This window comes from Microtus oregoni, unplaced genomic scaffold (genome assembly GCF_018167655.1).
Source record: "Microtus oregoni isolate MIOR12 unplaced genomic scaffold, Mior012 000048F_ref0000485, whole genome shotgun sequence".
NCBI lineage: Eukaryota > Metazoa > Chordata > Mammalia > Rodentia > Cricetidae > Microtus > Microtus oregoni.
Genome location: NW_024543222.1, coordinates 18,119,500 through 18,136,126, shown reverse-complemented (window position 1 = coordinate 18,136,126; position 16,627 = coordinate 18,119,500). Strand labels below are relative to the sequence as shown.

Sequence of the window (16,627 nt, the reverse complement as noted above, 5' to 3'; positions counted from 1 at the left end):
CAAAAAAAATGTTGTTCATGCCCTGCTTATCAGCCAGGATTAATTATTTAGTAAAAGTAGGCAAGCACATCCATTTCATTAGCTTATCCATTTGTTCGCATCTTTAATAAATGGTAACATTTCAAATAAAAAATAATAAGGGCATGGGTAGGAGAGATGGCTAAGCCGTTTAGAGTGCTTGCTGCTCTTCTAGAGGACCCAGGTTTGGTTCTCAGCACCCAATCAAACACTGCTAACTCCAGCTCCAGGGGATTTGACACCTGTTCTCCATAGGAACCCACACACGCATAGCATGTTATACTTCCAGAGTCTACACATAAAAAGGAAATAAATATTAAAATGAGGGTTGGAGAAATGGCTTAGTGTATAAAAGGGTCCGCTGTCAAGTCTCACAACCTGAGTTCAGTCTTCAGAGTTCACATGGTGGGAGGAGGAAGCAGACTCCCACCTGCAGTCTTAGGGCCTCCACATGCACCCTGAAGCAGATGTGAACACACACACAGGGTCCTTGTGGTGGGAGGAGGAAGCTGACTTGCAGCAGTTGTGAACACACTTGCATCCACTAACATTTCCTGACTAACTGTTGGGGGCCAGATGAAGGCGTAAATCACAAACAGTCCCACACCAGTTTGGAATTATGATTAATAGAATGGTTATTTATTTAAAGGGGAAAAAACTTACAGATCACCGTCCCAGACAACAGCCCTCAGCGCTATCAGGAAGGGAGTCTAGTCGCCAGAAGCGGAGCAGGAAGAGAGAGGAGAGGGAAGTGGCCGCTTTTTTAAAGGGAGAGAGACCACACCCCAATGGGCTGGTATCTCAGGGGATATTGGGTGAAGGAGCGGAAGGATCTACCGCAACACCAATTGGGGAAATCCTGATTGTGAGTGGCAGCAGTGCTAGGATAGGTCTGGAAGACCGATGAAAGGTTAGAGGTAAGGCACGTCCATTGCTGTGGTGTGCTGGTAGGGTCCATTCCCTCCAGGTTCTCTTCTAAACAAAACCTGTAGCTGGAGAGATGGTTCTGCAGTGAAGGTCCAATGATACTTTTGCAGGGGACTTGGCTTTGGTGCCCAGAACAAACATCAGGCAGCAACAGCCCTTTGTAACCCCAGTTCCAGGAGACCCGATACCCTCTTTTGGCCTCTGAGAGCTTCAGGCATATATGTGTACATATGTACATGCAGGCAAAACAGTCATATACATAACAGAAAATTTATTTTAAAGCAGCTGCTTAGCCGGGCAGTGGTGGCGCACGCCTTTAATCCCAGCACTTGGGAGGCAGAGGCAGGCGGATCTCTGTGAGTTTGAGACCAGCCTGGTCTACAGAGCTAGTTCCAGGACAGGCTCCAAAACCACAGAGGAACCCTGTCTCGAAAAACCAAAATAATAATAATAATAATAATAAAGCAGCTGCTTCATATACATAAGATTTTATCATTTGTTGAAGATTAAAGCAAATTTGCATACTGATGGGTAGATGTTTATTTTTAGACAATAATTTAAATCTTGGAGGCCATAGAGATGGCCCAGCTGATAAAGGTGCTTAAGTCTAGCAACCTGAATTTGATATCACACACACACACACACACACACACCTGCCAAGTCGATAAATTTTAAACTTAAAAATTAAATCTCGGGACAGAGATGGCTCAGCAGTTAAGAACGCTTGTTGCTCTTACTGAGGATTCAGGTTTGGGTCTTAGCACCCTCAGGGTGGTTCACAAGATCTGTGACTCCAGTTCCAGGGACCCTGATGCCTTCTGACCTCTGGACACCAAGACACATGTGGTGTGCAAACGCATAATATATAAATCTAATAAAAGCAAAAATAAATTAAATCTTGGCTAAATACTTGAAATACCTGCAGGATGTAGAGCAGTTTTAATGTTTTTCAGAGTTTATCATTCATTTAATTTATTTTGAGACAGGTCAGAGGATCACTTGCAGAGGCAGAGGTGTTTCTCTCCACCTTGTACTTCCTGGGGATAGGACCAAGGTCGTCAGGCTTGACCATCTAACTTCCCTTCCTCCATCTCCCTCTGTTTTAGTTCTGGGATTGCCAGTGTGAGCCACCACACCCGGTTTATGCTCTGCTGGTAGCTAGCACCCAGCCCTCCGGGCATGCTAGGCAAGCACCCTACCAACTGAGCTAAATCTCCAGTCCTCCACTACTTTCTCTAAGACCATCATCCTGTATGTACAGTGAGAACATTACAGTTTGTAGCATGCACGAACCCACGTGCTCAGGTACCGCGTGTTGGTACTGTGCATGTGAGATGAATGTGTAAGTTGGGTATCCAGGACGAGGGGTGAAGTTCCAGGAGTGCTGCAGTACGGGCGAGCCCTAGAAACGCCTTGGGTCCATTTCTCTTCATGGTGGCCATAGCACATTCATAATTCTTTTACTGCTGCCAAATTTTGTTGCCCCCACATTCAGTTATACTGCTGTAGGTGGGTTGTTACCTACAGCTTAAGTGTAAGGGACTGGGCTCTAGGTGTGAGACAGGTTACAGTAAACATAGGCATACCGTCTATTGGGTGGGGGTGGATCAGTAAGTGCTGTGAGGAGAGGTTTAGCAGCCCGCAGAGCAAAACAGGGTGCTGTTTATACTTGAGGACAGCGAAGCAGAGAGTTTGGGGAACGCTTTCTTTTTTAAAATCAGTTTTGTTTATAAGGTGTGTGTGTGAGAGAGAGATCGAGAGAGGGTGCATGTGCAGGTGTGTGCTCAGGTCAGTCTGAGGAGTTGGTTCCCCTACAGGGGTATTCCCCAGATTACCAGCTTCAGGCATGCCAGGCAAACCCTTTGACCTGCTGAGCCTTCTCCCTGGAGGAATGCTTTCTTTGCTGGGAGCTGCAAAGGAGCAGAGTGCTCAGCTTGGTCAAGTAGCTCTGACCAGCAGAGGGGCTAGCTAGAGGAGGGACGATGAGAAACACAGGGTGGGAGCGTTCTGTGTCCATGAGGCCTGTGAAGGATTCTTTAAGGTCTTAACACTGGAGTGGGTTAGGAGTTCCTGGGGAGTTTTGAGGGCTGTTCTGAGCTGACACTGGCTGGACCAGCAAGTTTGATCTCAGGAGTCCATGGTGGCAGGAGAAACCCACTCCCAAAAGTTGTCACGTTACCTCCACACTCACCTTCCTCTGCCCCGCCCTCCCTCAGTTCCTTTCTTCCTTAGGCTTTTGCTGTGTTGCTCAAGCAAGTGGGAAGATAGGGGGTTTCAGTGGTGGTGACATCACATTCTGAATTGGGAAGATGAAGTGACCATGACCTCTGTCCTCTCATTAATTCTGACAAGACTCCTGTGAGAAGTCATAACTGATCCTATTACTGATCCTATTTTTTTAACTCAATTAAGGGAAGTTCTGAATGCAGAAGGAAATTGCCCGAGGTCCTTCTCTCTCTCTCTCTCTCTTTTTTTTTTTTTTTTTTGGTTTTTCGAGACAGGGTTTCTCTGTGGCTTTGGAGCCTGTCCTGGAACTAGCTCAGTAGACTAGGTTGGTCTCAAACTCACAGAGATCCACCTGCCTCTGCCTCCCGAGTGCTGGGATTAAAGGCATGCGCCACCATCGCCCAGCTGGTCCTTCTCATTACAAAGCCTTTTGGAGTGGGTCTTCCCTGTGACCCGTTTTTCTGCACTAATGTCTACACGGTAGTCCAGTCTGTGCACGCCCTGCCATTCATTCCTAGCTGCTCCTTGGCATGCTGGCTTGTGCTGAGAAGAGATCATCTCCTCCCTTTTGGTGTTGGCCATGGGCAGAAGGAAGAATTAACCCCCTCTTGCCACTTCCTCCAGGTAATGGGCAGCTCAGAGGAACTGGTGACTTAACAGACCTATCGGAAAGGAGAACCTGAACTCCCTCCTGGTTTAAACAGCAAACCCTCACCAACAATGACTGATTAGGAGTAGGGGAAGAGTATAAAAATAGCACTTAATAGTAAACCGACAAACAATGTACTTTTTCAGTCATTGGTTCTACAAGAAAATAATTGGGCCCCAAGACAGGACTGACTCATTTTAATGTATGATTATATTGATCATTGGAGGAAAACGGATACAACCCTTTTGGAAAGCAATTGAAGGAGAGAAGTGGCCAGCTGGTCAGACATGCCCAGTGTGACACCCCGAGAAGTAAGCTGCTCACTAAGGAGCAGCCAGCTCCTGGCCTGCTGCAAGCCTGGGGCCAATAGAAGAGGGCCTCGCATGGTATCTTCAGTAACCAAGTAGCATCTCCTCCTGATCACCCCACCCCACCCCAGGAATGATTTACTAACAGTGATTCCCATGCAGACCAAGGCTAATTCTAGCCTCTGGTTTGCTATTTACAGGAGAATGAGACCCCAAGTGTTTACCTTCCCCTTCCCTGGGCATTATTCCATAAGTAGTTACCAAAGACTCCCTCTAACTGGGCATGGTTGTACATACCTGCACTCCAGTGTTCAGGAGTGTTGAATAGAGAGGATTGCTGCAAGTTAGAGGCTAGCCTCGGCTGCATTGGGAGACCACATCTCACAAACAAAAGAAACATTCCCTCTATGGAATGGTTGGTGCCCTTAGTTCTAAATTACATATGAAAAAACTTGAGTCAAAGATTAAATAGCTTTTTTTAAAAAACAATGGGTCCGCCTTTTTTTTTAATTTTTATTTTATGTGCATTGGTGTTTTGCCATGGGTATTAGGTCCCCTGGAACTGGAGTTAACAGACAGTTATAAACTGCTATATGGGTGCTGGGAATTGAACCCAGGTCCTCTGGAAGAACAGTCGGTGCTCTTACCCCCTGAGCTATCTCTCCAGCCCAAGATTAAGTAATTTAACGTTGTCACATATTAAATGAGACATTGAACGTCACTCACTATGCTGGAGATAGGAACAAATTAGATGTGGTTTGTGGCTTTGTGGAATTTGTCACTTAAAAGTAGTCCGGCATGGGGACTCATAATTGGCTCGGCAGCTTGTCTTGGTCTCATAGGGGACCTAAGTTTAAGTCCCTGCACCCAGCTGCCTGAAACTCCAGCTCCAAGGAGATCCAATGCCTCTGGCCTCTGCAGGCATGTGCACTTACATGCTCATAATTAAAACAAATTTTTAGAAAATATTCATATACAAAAAGTCACACGTTAAAAGTACAAAGCAGGAGTACATGGGAGGCAGAGTGAGTAGGCTGTCGGCAGCGCCTGACGTCTGGTAATGAACAGGGCTCATCTGTAGCAGCCCAGACAGACCTCTCTGGCCCCTCCCCATCATTCCTGGTACTACCATTTTCCCCCATCACATTCTGTGTTCTTGTTCATTCGGTAGGGTAGGGTCAATGAACGGTGTGTACCAGATGATAAAAAATCAGGCATCAAGAGTTATCAGGAGCAGCGTGCATAGAGGCCTTGAGATGGAAGAGAGGCTGTGCGGCCAGGGAGTGACTGGAGTTCCTGAGACCTTTGTGCACAGCCCTGAGGGAATGGAGAAGGCAGGGGCAGTTTATGCAGAAGAGTGCCTGCTTAGATGAACCTTTAGACCTCTCAGCTTCCAAGAAAGAAGTAGGGACTGTTGGGTTAGGTATCAAGGCCACAGGATCAGCCTGTGGTATTAGGTCAGCAGTGAGGGAGCCCACTCATTTCCCGAAGAAACCAGAGGACAGGAAGATCCAAGGAAATTCTTCCCAAATCTCCTTTGTCTTCTCTGGGGTGTGGGGCCCAAGAGGGAACGTTAGAAGGGCATATTGGAGTAGCTCGCTGAGAGAGCCCACTGTTTACAGAGCACAATAGAATGGAGCCTCCTCTTGAGTCTTTGGGCCCACAGAGGATTTGGGATGTAGACGCTGTTGTCTCAAAGCCTTTACTTGCCTTTTTCTTTGTATCTGAGCCTTTCCCCTGACATGACAAGTGACAGGGAGGAAGCATTGGATGTGGCTCCCCTGGGAACAGTCCTGCTCTTCTGGCCCTGCCTTGGGCTAGTGGAGCCCATGCTGAATTCCTGGCGCTAGCTTCCTATTTCCCTTCTCTGAACCTTTAGCTATCCTCCAGCCAAGCCAGCTGTGAGAACAGCCTGTGGTCTTGCAGAGGAAGAGAGCCAGGCCGTGGTGGCCCATCAGATAAAGGTGCTTGCTTGCCAGTCTGAGTTAATTCTCAGGACCCACATGGGGGAGAGGATCAGCCTTTAAATGTCCTCTGATCTTTACACATGCACAGACATACATGTAACTTTTGTTTATTTGAGACAGCCCTAGCTGTCCTGGAACTCGCTATGCAGACTAGGCTGACGTCAAACTCAAAGAAATCTGCCTGTTTCTACCTCCTGAGTGCTGGGATTAAAAAGTGTGAGCCACAGTGCCTGGCCAATAAATGTAATTTTTTTGTGGGCTTGCTTTTTTTTTTTTTTTTTTTTTTTTTTTTGGTTTTTTCGAGACAGGGTTTCTCTGTGGCTTTGGAACCTGTCCTGGAACTAGCTCTGTAGACCAGGTTGGTCTCGAACTCACAGAGATCCGCCTGCCTCTGCCTCCCAAGTGCTGGGATTAAAAGCGTGCACCACCACCGCCCGGCTTTTCAAGACCAGGTTTCTCTGTGGAACAGTTCAAGATGGCCTCAAACTCACAGAGATCCGCCTGCCTCTGCCTCCTGAGTGCTGGCATTAAAAGCGTGCACCACCACCAGTGCCTGGCTATATATGTAATTTTAGGAAGAGCGACCAGGGCCTCCATATTGGTCATGGCATTTCTTGACTTACCAGCTGAGCGTTTTTGACTGTTTGCAGGAGAGGAGGAAATCGTCTATGACACAGCCTGTCTCAGGCTGATGGGCCCTTTGTGTGCAGGGCTGGGGACTGAAGCCCAGAAAAGGTTAGGCCTCTGGGGCTCCATTGTTGGTCATTTGCAGAGCACTTGCCCTCTGGCCCAGGTGTTCATAGACAGGGACCCACGCCTCTCTCTGTAGCCCCTAGCCTTCCCTCTTAGCCAGTGCTTCCAGCCTGGCTGGTTTCTGTTTAGGCCTGGAGTCCAGTCTGGGTTTTTTTTTTTTTAAAGGTTTATTTAACTTTATGTGCGTTGGTGTGAAGGTATCAGATCCCCTGCAACTGGATCTTTAGACAGTTGTGAGCTGCCATGTGGGCACTGGGAATTGAACCCGGGTCCTCAGGGAGAGCAGTCAGTGCTCTTAACCACTGAGCCATCTTTCCAGCCCCCCAGTCTGTTTTTTAAAGCTTTGCAGAGGACTCAGATTTGGCCAGACTTAGGGGTGGTTGTAAGGTTCTGCTTCAGCAGTGGTTCACTGGGGAAGTGGGGTCGATTCTGGGAAATAATGGCTTGATAGGCAGCATGGACTATTAAAGGTGTGTGCTTGGGGGAGCTGTTGACAGGCTTGAGTGGTCCTTGGAGGAATTTGGTGTAAGCCTTGCTTTCTGCCTTGCTGGACTTGGAAAGGACAGTGGGCTCTAGCTTTAGCCTCCTTTCTTGGCACAACCTAATCTCCGGACAGCCTAGAGTGCATACCTGCACCTCAGAAGAGGGCACCAGATCTCATTACAGATGGTTGTGAGCCACCATGTGGTTGCTGGGAATTGAACTCAGGACCTCTGGAAGAACAGTCAATGTTCTTAACCGCTGAGCCATCTCTCTAGCCCCCCCTTTTTGCCTTTTTGAGACGGGGCCTTGCTATGTACACGGGGCTGGCCTCAAACTTGTAACAGTTCTTACCCCTTTGTCCAGAATGCTGGGATACAGGAATATGCCACACCAAGCAAGAAATAAATCAAGTCAGGGTTGACTATTTGATAGTATAGGATGTAGATCATCTTCGGTGTTTCTCAGAGTTGATTAATACTTTAATTTCCTGGGCGTCAATGCTGCGAACACCCATTCACCTGAGTACATAGTATAAAATGAGGTAGGTATGTTTAGGGCTAGTTCAGAAGTTGTTGTAAATTTTGACTTAATTCTGCCCAAATTCATTTAATAATTTTAAAAAATGAAACTCAAGTCAGCAACTCAAATAGCAGTTTTTAGAATCAAACATTTTGGTAATAGTCTCCAAAGATTCGCTAATATGGTATTTAAATGCCAATGAATGACAGTAGGAAAATACTCTTTATTTTTTTTTTTTATTAAACCGCTGTGTTTCCGTGTGAGCAGAGCATTCTGAGTGCGTAGGGAAGTGCTGCAGTTCACGTCACAGCGGTCTTGCACGGGTGTTTCAGGCAGCATTTGCTGCCATTGGGAAGCATCATGACATGGGCAGGAGCTGCCAGAAACATGTTGAAACCATTTTGTGAATTTGTTTTAAATTACTTTAAAAAAAATTGTGTGTGCGCGCATACACGTGTAGAAGTCAGAGGACAACTGGAGAGTGGCAGTTTGCAGTCCTCCCACCGTGTGGGCCACAACTGGAGAGTGGCAGTTTGCAGTCCTCCCACCGTGTGGGCCTCGGTCATCAGGCTTGGTGCAGACACTGTGACCTGCTGAGCCAGCTCACTGGGCCCCCAGCCCTTCTCTTGTTTTAGTTTTCTCTGTTAGAAATAAAGTCTCACTCTGTAGTCCATGTTGTCCTGGAACTCACCACATAGCTCAGTCTTCTTGTCCTTAATGTCCTAAATGCTGGGATTATAGGGTTGTGTTGGCACACCTAGTTGAGAAGCTGTGTTTGAGGGACATTGGAGACATGGGGACCAAGACACTGATATCACATTCTCTGTCACAAAGCCTCAGCTGAACTGTCTAAGTTTCTCTTACACAATTGAACCCTGTCCTTAACTCCCTTTTGTTGAAGGGAGACTACCTATCTTCAGGGTAACTTTTAAAATGTGGCATTCTTTAGTTGCCTCTCTGCACCCCTGACCCATGTGAGAATGAGCTAGGCAGATGTAAACTTGTGGGTTGGTTTCTTGCTCTCTACCATACAGAAGTGGCTGCTGTTTGTGTCTTCAGGAGAGGCAAACCCATTTCCACGTGAGCCAGGCAAAGTGTAATTAGGGCAATAAATCTGCAAGTTAACGAAAGTGGTCCTGATAGATTTCAAGCCCTACTAAGAAAAACATATACTCACACTAAAAATAAAAGTGTAAAAAAAAAAGATTTAAAGAAACTGAAAATAGTGGCACAGACCTTTATTTAATCCCAGGTACTTGGAAACCTGAAGCAGAAGATAGCAAGTTCAAGGCCTACAAGATACATGAATAAGCCCCTGGGGAATAGCTTATTAGAGCAGTACTTGCCTAGCATGCACCAAGCCCTAATGTCCAGCCCACACCAACACACAGCGCTGGAAATTTCTTCTCAGAAACAATCCCAGAGCTCCCCCAGCCCAGGACTGGGCCCTGCCTAGCCTGCTGTCTCCCGTCCCTCAGCCCTGTGGCCCTGTGCTGACCAGGCCTGAATGTCTCTTGACAACAGGTTTTTCCAGCCTGGTGGAGCAGCTGATTGGCAAGTGTGCCGACTGTCCAGTGTTTTCTGGCTCCTTCTCTGCTTGTCTTCTCTCTCTTGGGAAGATGTTCCTGGTGGGCCTAACGGGAGGCATTGCCTCGGGCAAGAGCTCCGTCATCCAGGTGTTCCAGCAGCTAGGCTGTGCTGTGATTGATGTGGACGTCATTGCCCGGCACGGTGAGTTGGGAGGGGGCCCGAGTGCGGCCCCTGTGCTTCCTTTCTTCCACCAGCCTCCTCTTTATTTTGGGGTGTTCCGAGAGTGAGCCGGTCCTGACCAGATTGCCTGTCTCAAGGCGCTTCAGCTTATTCTTCACTCTCCCTAAGAGTTTGTCCTCCCAAACTCGGCTCCATTGCTGGCCTGAGGGATTCTATGGGCTCTGCTTATTCCCTTGGTTTACTTTGGCTCCAGTTGAAGGAAGTAGTCCTGGTCCCCCGTCAGTTTGCCTCTGGTCACGTGGGGTCTTGTGGAATGACCCATCCTCTTCATGCCGCAGTCGTCCAGCCAGGGTATCCTGCTCATCGGCGTATCGTAGAGGCCTTTGGCACTGAAGTCTTGCTGGAGAATGGCGACATCGACCGCAAGGTCCTTGGGGACCTGATCTTTAACCAGCCTGACCGTCGTCAGCTCCTCAACTCCATCACCCATCCTGAGATCCGCAAGGAAATGATGAAGGAGACCTTCAAGTACTTTCTCCGAGGTGAGACTCTAAACTTGGGCGCTGAAGGGGACAGATACCTCCTTGCAAAGCCTTTCTCTATTTGAAGTGGTTCAGGGTAGGGGGTTGGTTATCTAGGCTACTAAGTTTACACTTTTTATTGGTACTTTGCTCTGCAGAAGAGATGGGAGGGCGGAGAAGCTAGCCTAGGTCCTGGAAACTTCCTACCAGCCTCTGGTATATGGCCTCTAGTCTGTGTCCCTGAGTAGAAAAGGCTTGGTGACCCCCTCCCCTGTCAGCCATAATATGGGGACTATTTCCTGGAGAGCATTTCCTGGGATCCATTTTGGTTGTCTTCAAGTTTTCCCACTGTGACCGTGGCCAGGCCCCTTATCCTTCACGACTCAGATTCTTGTGTACCGGGTAGGGAGCCTCTCCCTAAAGCTCTCTGATCAATACTTCCCTCTAAAAGAATGTGATGAGGGCATCTATACTGCTGACCCAAACCTACCTCTCCGTCCCTGAAGCACTGGGAAAGCTGGAGCTGGCTCCTGGCCCTGCTGCTCTAAACCCCCTCCTGCTATTTGTCCCTGAGACACTTTGCCTCAGCCATCCTTCTTCCTCTACAAGAAGAGTCTGCACTCTGCCTTTGTCCTTCCCCAGGGTCTGCCAGGCCATCTTTAGTTCGGCCCCTGCTCCTCTCTGCCTGCCCCGCCTGGCCGAGTCCTTCTGCCTTTCATTCCTGCCCTTTGCATTGCTCCCAGGCCAGCCCTGCGTACATTGCCGGGCTGCAGGCACCCGTGGCTTCCCCTTCTGAAATAAGCGTTGGATAATGTCACCAGCTCCAAAGCTCTCCTGTTGTGTCATCTACCCAGCCTCCCACCTCCCCAACCACCACCACTTAAATAAAAGCCAGAAAGCTTTTCAGCTCGATAAGGTGAAAAATGGGGACGACAGCTGTGGCTTCCACAGCCCCAGTTCCTCCCTGATGAGTATAACAAATACAACTGTCAAAGCTGGTATAATCAAACGTCAGATAAGATCACCAGCTGCTGGGGAGGTCTCTGCCTAGGTAGGCAGATGTCTTAATAGAGTCAGGACAGTTTCAGGGCTTATCAAGCCGGGGAGATGTGACAGCTGAACAGCCCTTTACCGGTGAACTAAGAGCTGGCTTCCAGCTCCCAAGAGGGACCCAGGAGAAAGGACAGGAAGGGGAGGGAGGGAGAGGAGCAGGAAAGGGAGATAAGAGGCCCAGGGAGGATCCAGCCTTTTCTCTGGCTCTGAGCTGGAGAGGGTGAGATGGAGGTAGAGAGGCTCGATGCCAACCTCCCTCCTCCCAGGAACAATAGCAGTAACCCCCATCATTTGGGGGCTTGGCGGCTGCTCAGTGTCACATGCATTCGGAGCTCGTGTAACCCTGCCCGTCACCCGTGAAGCCAGTGTTCCTTCATTCATACACAGATTAGTCTGTCAAGGACCTGCGGTCACAGAGGGCACCACAAACTCAGGTGTGTCAGCAGAGCTCAGGAACCCAGTGCCCTCCTCAACCAGGGCTGTTCTTAGGGTTCCTGGGCCACGGGTCGTGGGAGCCCCAATCTCAGCAGCTGGTGTGTGGTTCTGTGGTTGAAAATGTCTGGAGTGAGATACCATCCAGGTCCCGGGTCTCTGAGCAGCCTCACTCCCTGTCCTTAGTCTGCTGCCCACACAGGGCACAAGGATCAGCAGGAATACACATAACTGTCAGGGAAGTCCCCATTCACAATGTGGGAACGCATTGTCTCTCTCCAGCCTTTTCTCTACTGAGGGAGCCTTGTAGTCAATGAGACTCAGCCTTGCTGCTCTGAGATAGTACAGGTCTCACAGAGAGCTGCAGAGGTAGCCACCGACTCTTGCTGGCTTCCAGGAAAGGGCCTATGCTTTGGGTTTTTTGAGCCAGTGTAAGGTCAAATAGGGAAGAAAGGCTCAGAATCTCCCAGAAACTCTTCCCACTTGCCAACAACCCTGGCTATGTCTTGTCTCAGGGGTCGAAGGTCAAGGTTTACATTGTCCTTTGCATTGTGCTCTAGACCTCCACGTGGTCTGCACAGACCCTCCCAGCTCGTGGGTGCTGCTGGTCCTCGTGAACTCCTCGCCTCTACCTTCTCACTCCAAATATCCACGTTTTTCCGGCTTTTCAAAGCTAGTGCAAATGCCAGTCCTTCTCCAAGGTCTTCCCTGGTCAGCCAGCCAGAAGTTATTTTCTCTGGCATTCTGCTCTGAATGGCATCGGAACTGGCTGGCACTCAGGGTATGTCTGTCCTTGGAAGGTCTCTCATCTGGTGGGGCCTTCTCTATGGCAGGGACTGGTCACAAGCATCCTTCCTGGTATCCTTGCAGAATTGAACTTGGGAGTTTTCCATCCTCTCCCCAGGGTACCGCTACGTGATTCTGGACATCCCTCTCCTGTTCGAGACCAAGAAGCTGCTGAAGTACATGAAGCACACAGTGGTGGTGTACTGGTAAGTGTGGAACCCGGCCTGGCTGATGGGGGCTGGAGAGGACAGCTAGGGTGAGGTGTGCCTGGGACACATCCCTTACGCTGTCCCATGGAGTGGTGCCCGGGCTTACAGAAACCAACTTCTTTCTGTCCTGATCCTGATGACCCTGGGGCAAATAGGAGTTGAGAGTCCCCAGGCCTCCTTAGTGTTTGGGAAGGGCTCCCCCTGCTGGCGCGAAGACACTCTAGTTGTCTGGTTTTGCTCCAGCGCCCCCCCCCACTCTTACTCAGTAACTCCCTCCTTCCCCTAGAGCAGTTCACAGCTTTCCAAACACTCCGTGTTTACAGCCTCATGCTCTCACTTCAACATGGAGTATTCATGGCAGATGGACACTCCTGAGTTTTAGAGAGACAGTGGAAGTGGAGGCAGTTGCAGAATGTGTTGGCGATCACCCATTGGGAGCACCTGTGGGCAGAGCTGTGTGGATGTAACTGTCAGAAGAACCTAAGGAAAGAGCTTTCTTCTCAGAATTCCCCAGGACAGGAAGCAAATCAGAATCCAGGTTTGTCAAACAGGAGAATCAAGCTGCTGACAAAATGAGTCAGAGTCCCTGCTGGTGAGAATAGACAAAGCACAGGGTATCTATCTTCTTTTCAGAAACTTCCTGGATGTCACAATGTAGCAGACACTTAGGTGGGCCTTGGCTCTGCAGGTATTTTGGGCACAAGGTGGTTGTCAAGGGATCGATGTGTAGGAGGCTCCTAGTACCCTGGGATGCTCAGTGCCCTGAACATTGCCATATCCTTACCCAGATCTCGCATGGGCTGCCACTCAGTCTGAACCCCCTGAGCCTGGCGGTCTCGCCATAGGACTGTACTTCCCCACATAAGCCTTCAGTCTCTTCCTTGTTTGTTTTTTGTGGTGATGAAGATAGAATAGAACCCAGGCCTTGCCCATGTAAACCAAGTATATCCCAGCCTCTCTGGGCTCTTTATTCTGTTTGTGGAGGATGCCAGCTGAGACCAGGAGGGCCCTATGAAGTCCTTGGATTCTCAGTGCTTTAATGACAGAATCAGGCTCGGGAGATGACTCTGTGGTCAAGAGCACTCAATATCCAGAGGACCAAGATTCAGTTCCCCGCACCCACAGGGTGGCTTGGGATATTTATAACTCCAGTTCCAGGGGTACAACTCCTTCTGGCTTCTATGGGCACCAAGCACATCCTTAATGCCCTTATATACATGTAGGCAAAATACTCATAAAATAAAAATCAATCTCTTCAGAGAAACCCTGTCTCAAAACACCAAAAACCAAAAAAACCTCTTTAAAAATTAATCTAGGGGCTGGAGAGATAGTGATGAAGAACACTGTCTGCTCTTCCAGAGGTCTTGAGTTCAATTCCCAGCACCCACATGGTGGCTCACATCCATCTATAATGGGATCTGATGCCCTCTTCTGGCGTGCAGGTGTACATGCAGGCAGAGCATTCACATGTAAAAAGTAAATTTTTAAAAAATAACCAACTGAGTGGTGGTACATGCCTCTAATCCTAGCACTCAGGAGGCAGAGGCAGGAGGATCTCTGTGAGTTCAAGGCCAGCATGATCTACAGATCTAGTTCTAGGACAGCCAAGGCTACACAGAGAAACTCTATCTCAAACAAACAAAAAACCAACAACAAAAAGTCTATAGGGATCAGCAAGGGGAAGGTCAGATTGCTTGTCACCAAAGGCTCTGGAGCTTGTGACCCAGCATGGAGCAGTTTGGACCTAAATGTGGTCCTTAATGTTTTTAAGAAAAAATTGGCTTGTGAAATGAGTAAAGAAAAACAGCCATCAGCAGGGTCTGGCATGCACTGCCACAGCCCTAGGGAGGCTGTTGGTGCCTCTGCTGTTCCATCCGGGGAGACTCTTGGTTCCACACCACACCTTTGGAAGAGTGTACTCCCAGGCAGCTGCCAGCCAGCTCCATTCTCTTGTAGATTGCCCAGCCACAGACGTGCCATGGCTAAAGCTGGAGTGTTCTCTGCCACTGTAGCCTCTGTATAGAGAGGCTAATGTTCATAGAGGAGACTCAATTTATGTCTGGCTTTGTTCTGTTCTCGAGTTGCAGACAAAGGCCTGGAGTGGTAAATATCTCATTTTATAGAGGGAAACTCAGGCCAGTGGACAGACAGACCTGGACTATAGAAAACATCTGCTACAGCCCACCCCCGTCTGCCCTTGTTGGGTGTCTGAGGTTAAATTCCCAGCACCCACATGGTGGTTCACATCCATCTATAACGGGGCTTACGGTCCTCTTCTCCAGGACCCGTCTCAGCCTGACAGTGTGGCTGCAGGCAGGAGAGGGTGTTTCCAAAGGGAAGATGCCGTCCTAACCTATGCCCCAACCTTACCTTGCTGTCCACTTGTGAATTTTACTGCAGAGAGGGAGGCTGGGGTCCACAGTGCACTTTTCCCTGTCCTTAGTGACCGAGACACACAGCTGGCACGGCTGATGAAGCGGAACAGCCTGAGCCGCGAGGACGCAGAGGCAAGAATCAATGCCCAGCTGCCTCTGAAGGACAAGGCCCGCATGGCCAACCACGTTCTAGACAACTCGGGCGAGTGGAGCCTCACCAGACGCCAGGTCATTCTCCTGCATGCCAAGCTGGAACGCTCCATGGAGTATCTGCCACTGAGGCTCGGGTTCCTGACGGGCCTAGCAGGCATCGCCAGCCTCCTGTACCTGCTCACCCGCTACCTTCTCCCTTCTCCCTAGTTGGATATAGCAAGACAGCAAGCATTAGGCCTCCTCCTGGGAGACCTCAGTCAGGTACCATGTCCTCAACACTACACTCACTCTGACGCTGGGACTGGCCCTTGCTCTGGAGTGTATCCAGTCTGAACTCAGAGCAAAAGGAAGCCCACGGTCAGGTACCCCTTCCTGCCCACCCTAGAGCCCCCCCCCATAGTGTCCCATCAGAACAGTATTCACGATGGCAGGGACACAGTGGTCTCTGTGGCCATCCCCCTGGCTACAACGATGTAGCCAACAGTTTCTTGGGCTTGAACCTTCTTGGAGCATCTGCTCCATCATGACCACAAAGTCCCTAGTGGACCACAGCAAATCCTTCTAAACTGAACGCTTTCAAACAGAACTGTCTGCTGGGTTGAAGCCCTTTGCCAGGGTGCAGTTTGACTCCTGTCTGGGGGATGCTGTGACTAGTTCGAGGCAGGGCCTTTTGGAGAGACCCAGCTTCTGCCACCACCTCCCACCACTGCCTCTGAGCCCTGTGCTCTTCTGCATTCCCCGGGCCCCATGCTATCTGATCTCTGTGCCTTCCCCCAGATGCTCCCTGCCTGCAGTACCCTACACCTGGTGGCCCCTGGTCAGGTACCCCATGTTTTATCGTAATCCATTGTGGAATAATCAACAAGAAACTGGCTTCTCGTAGACTGTATCCCGTAGATGGCAGGTGTGACTCGTCTCCGCTCTAGTGTACCAAGCCTGCTCTCCGTTGGTGCTCAATAAATGGAATTGGTCTGATATGTCCACTGAATTCCACTTGGCCTCTGCTCACCTGAGGAGGCCAGTAGAAGTGCTGGGCAGATCACATCCGCTCACCCCACAGGTCTGTTTTTTCTTCCCTGCGGTGTCTGTGGACCTGCTGGTGCAGATCTTGTTCCCAGCAGCCCAGTAAGGCCAGATATGGGTGGGACTGACATGGGTGTGGCAGTGGCCATTTCTAACGCCCCCTCTCACAGAGCTGCTTACACCTCAGCCTCTCATTAGCTCTGGCACATTTCCAAGCAGCAGAACGGGGCCATGGGGAGGTGGGGGGGGGCTGCCTGCTCCCTCAATTGGATGGGGTCCAGCAGAACCTGACAAAGGGAGAAGCTGTGGACTCCGCAGTACCCTGTGAGCCAACGATCAAGGAAATGATTGTTTCCTATGGGCACACCGTGTGCAGTAAGTACACGCACTGCAGGGCAGTGGGGGCATTGGTCTGGGTCGTACAGGCTCTGAACTACACAGCTGAGTCTCCTCTCAGGAGGAACAGCAGAGCCAGTGTTGGTGCCCAGTTCTGTTTCCTTGCCTTGCTCTCTGCG

General features: G+C 49.6%; 1 protein-coding gene across 2 annotated transcripts in view; it reads left to right on the top strand.

Annotated features, from left to right (window-relative positions):
• The window catches only part of Dcakd (dephospho-CoA kinase domain containing), a 40,394-nt gene extending 24,343 nt beyond the window's left edge, over window positions 1–16,051 (top strand). For both annotated transcript variants that reach the window (XM_041635863.1, XM_041635862.1), the window contains exons 2-5: window positions 9,375–9,581; window positions 9,899–10,102; window positions 12,471–12,558; window positions 15,005–16,051. In XM_041635863.1, coding sequence (XP_041491797.1) covers window positions 9,470–9,581; window positions 9,899–10,102; window positions 12,471–12,558; window positions 15,005–15,296 — 696 coding nt within the window. In that variant the 5' untranslated portion in view covers window positions 9,375–9,469 and the 3' untranslated portion in view covers window positions 15,297–16,051. The remainder of the gene's footprint in view (window positions 1–9,374; window positions 9,582–9,898; window positions 10,103–12,470; window positions 12,559–15,004) is intronic.
• Window positions 16,052–16,627: the final 576 nt, after the last annotated feature.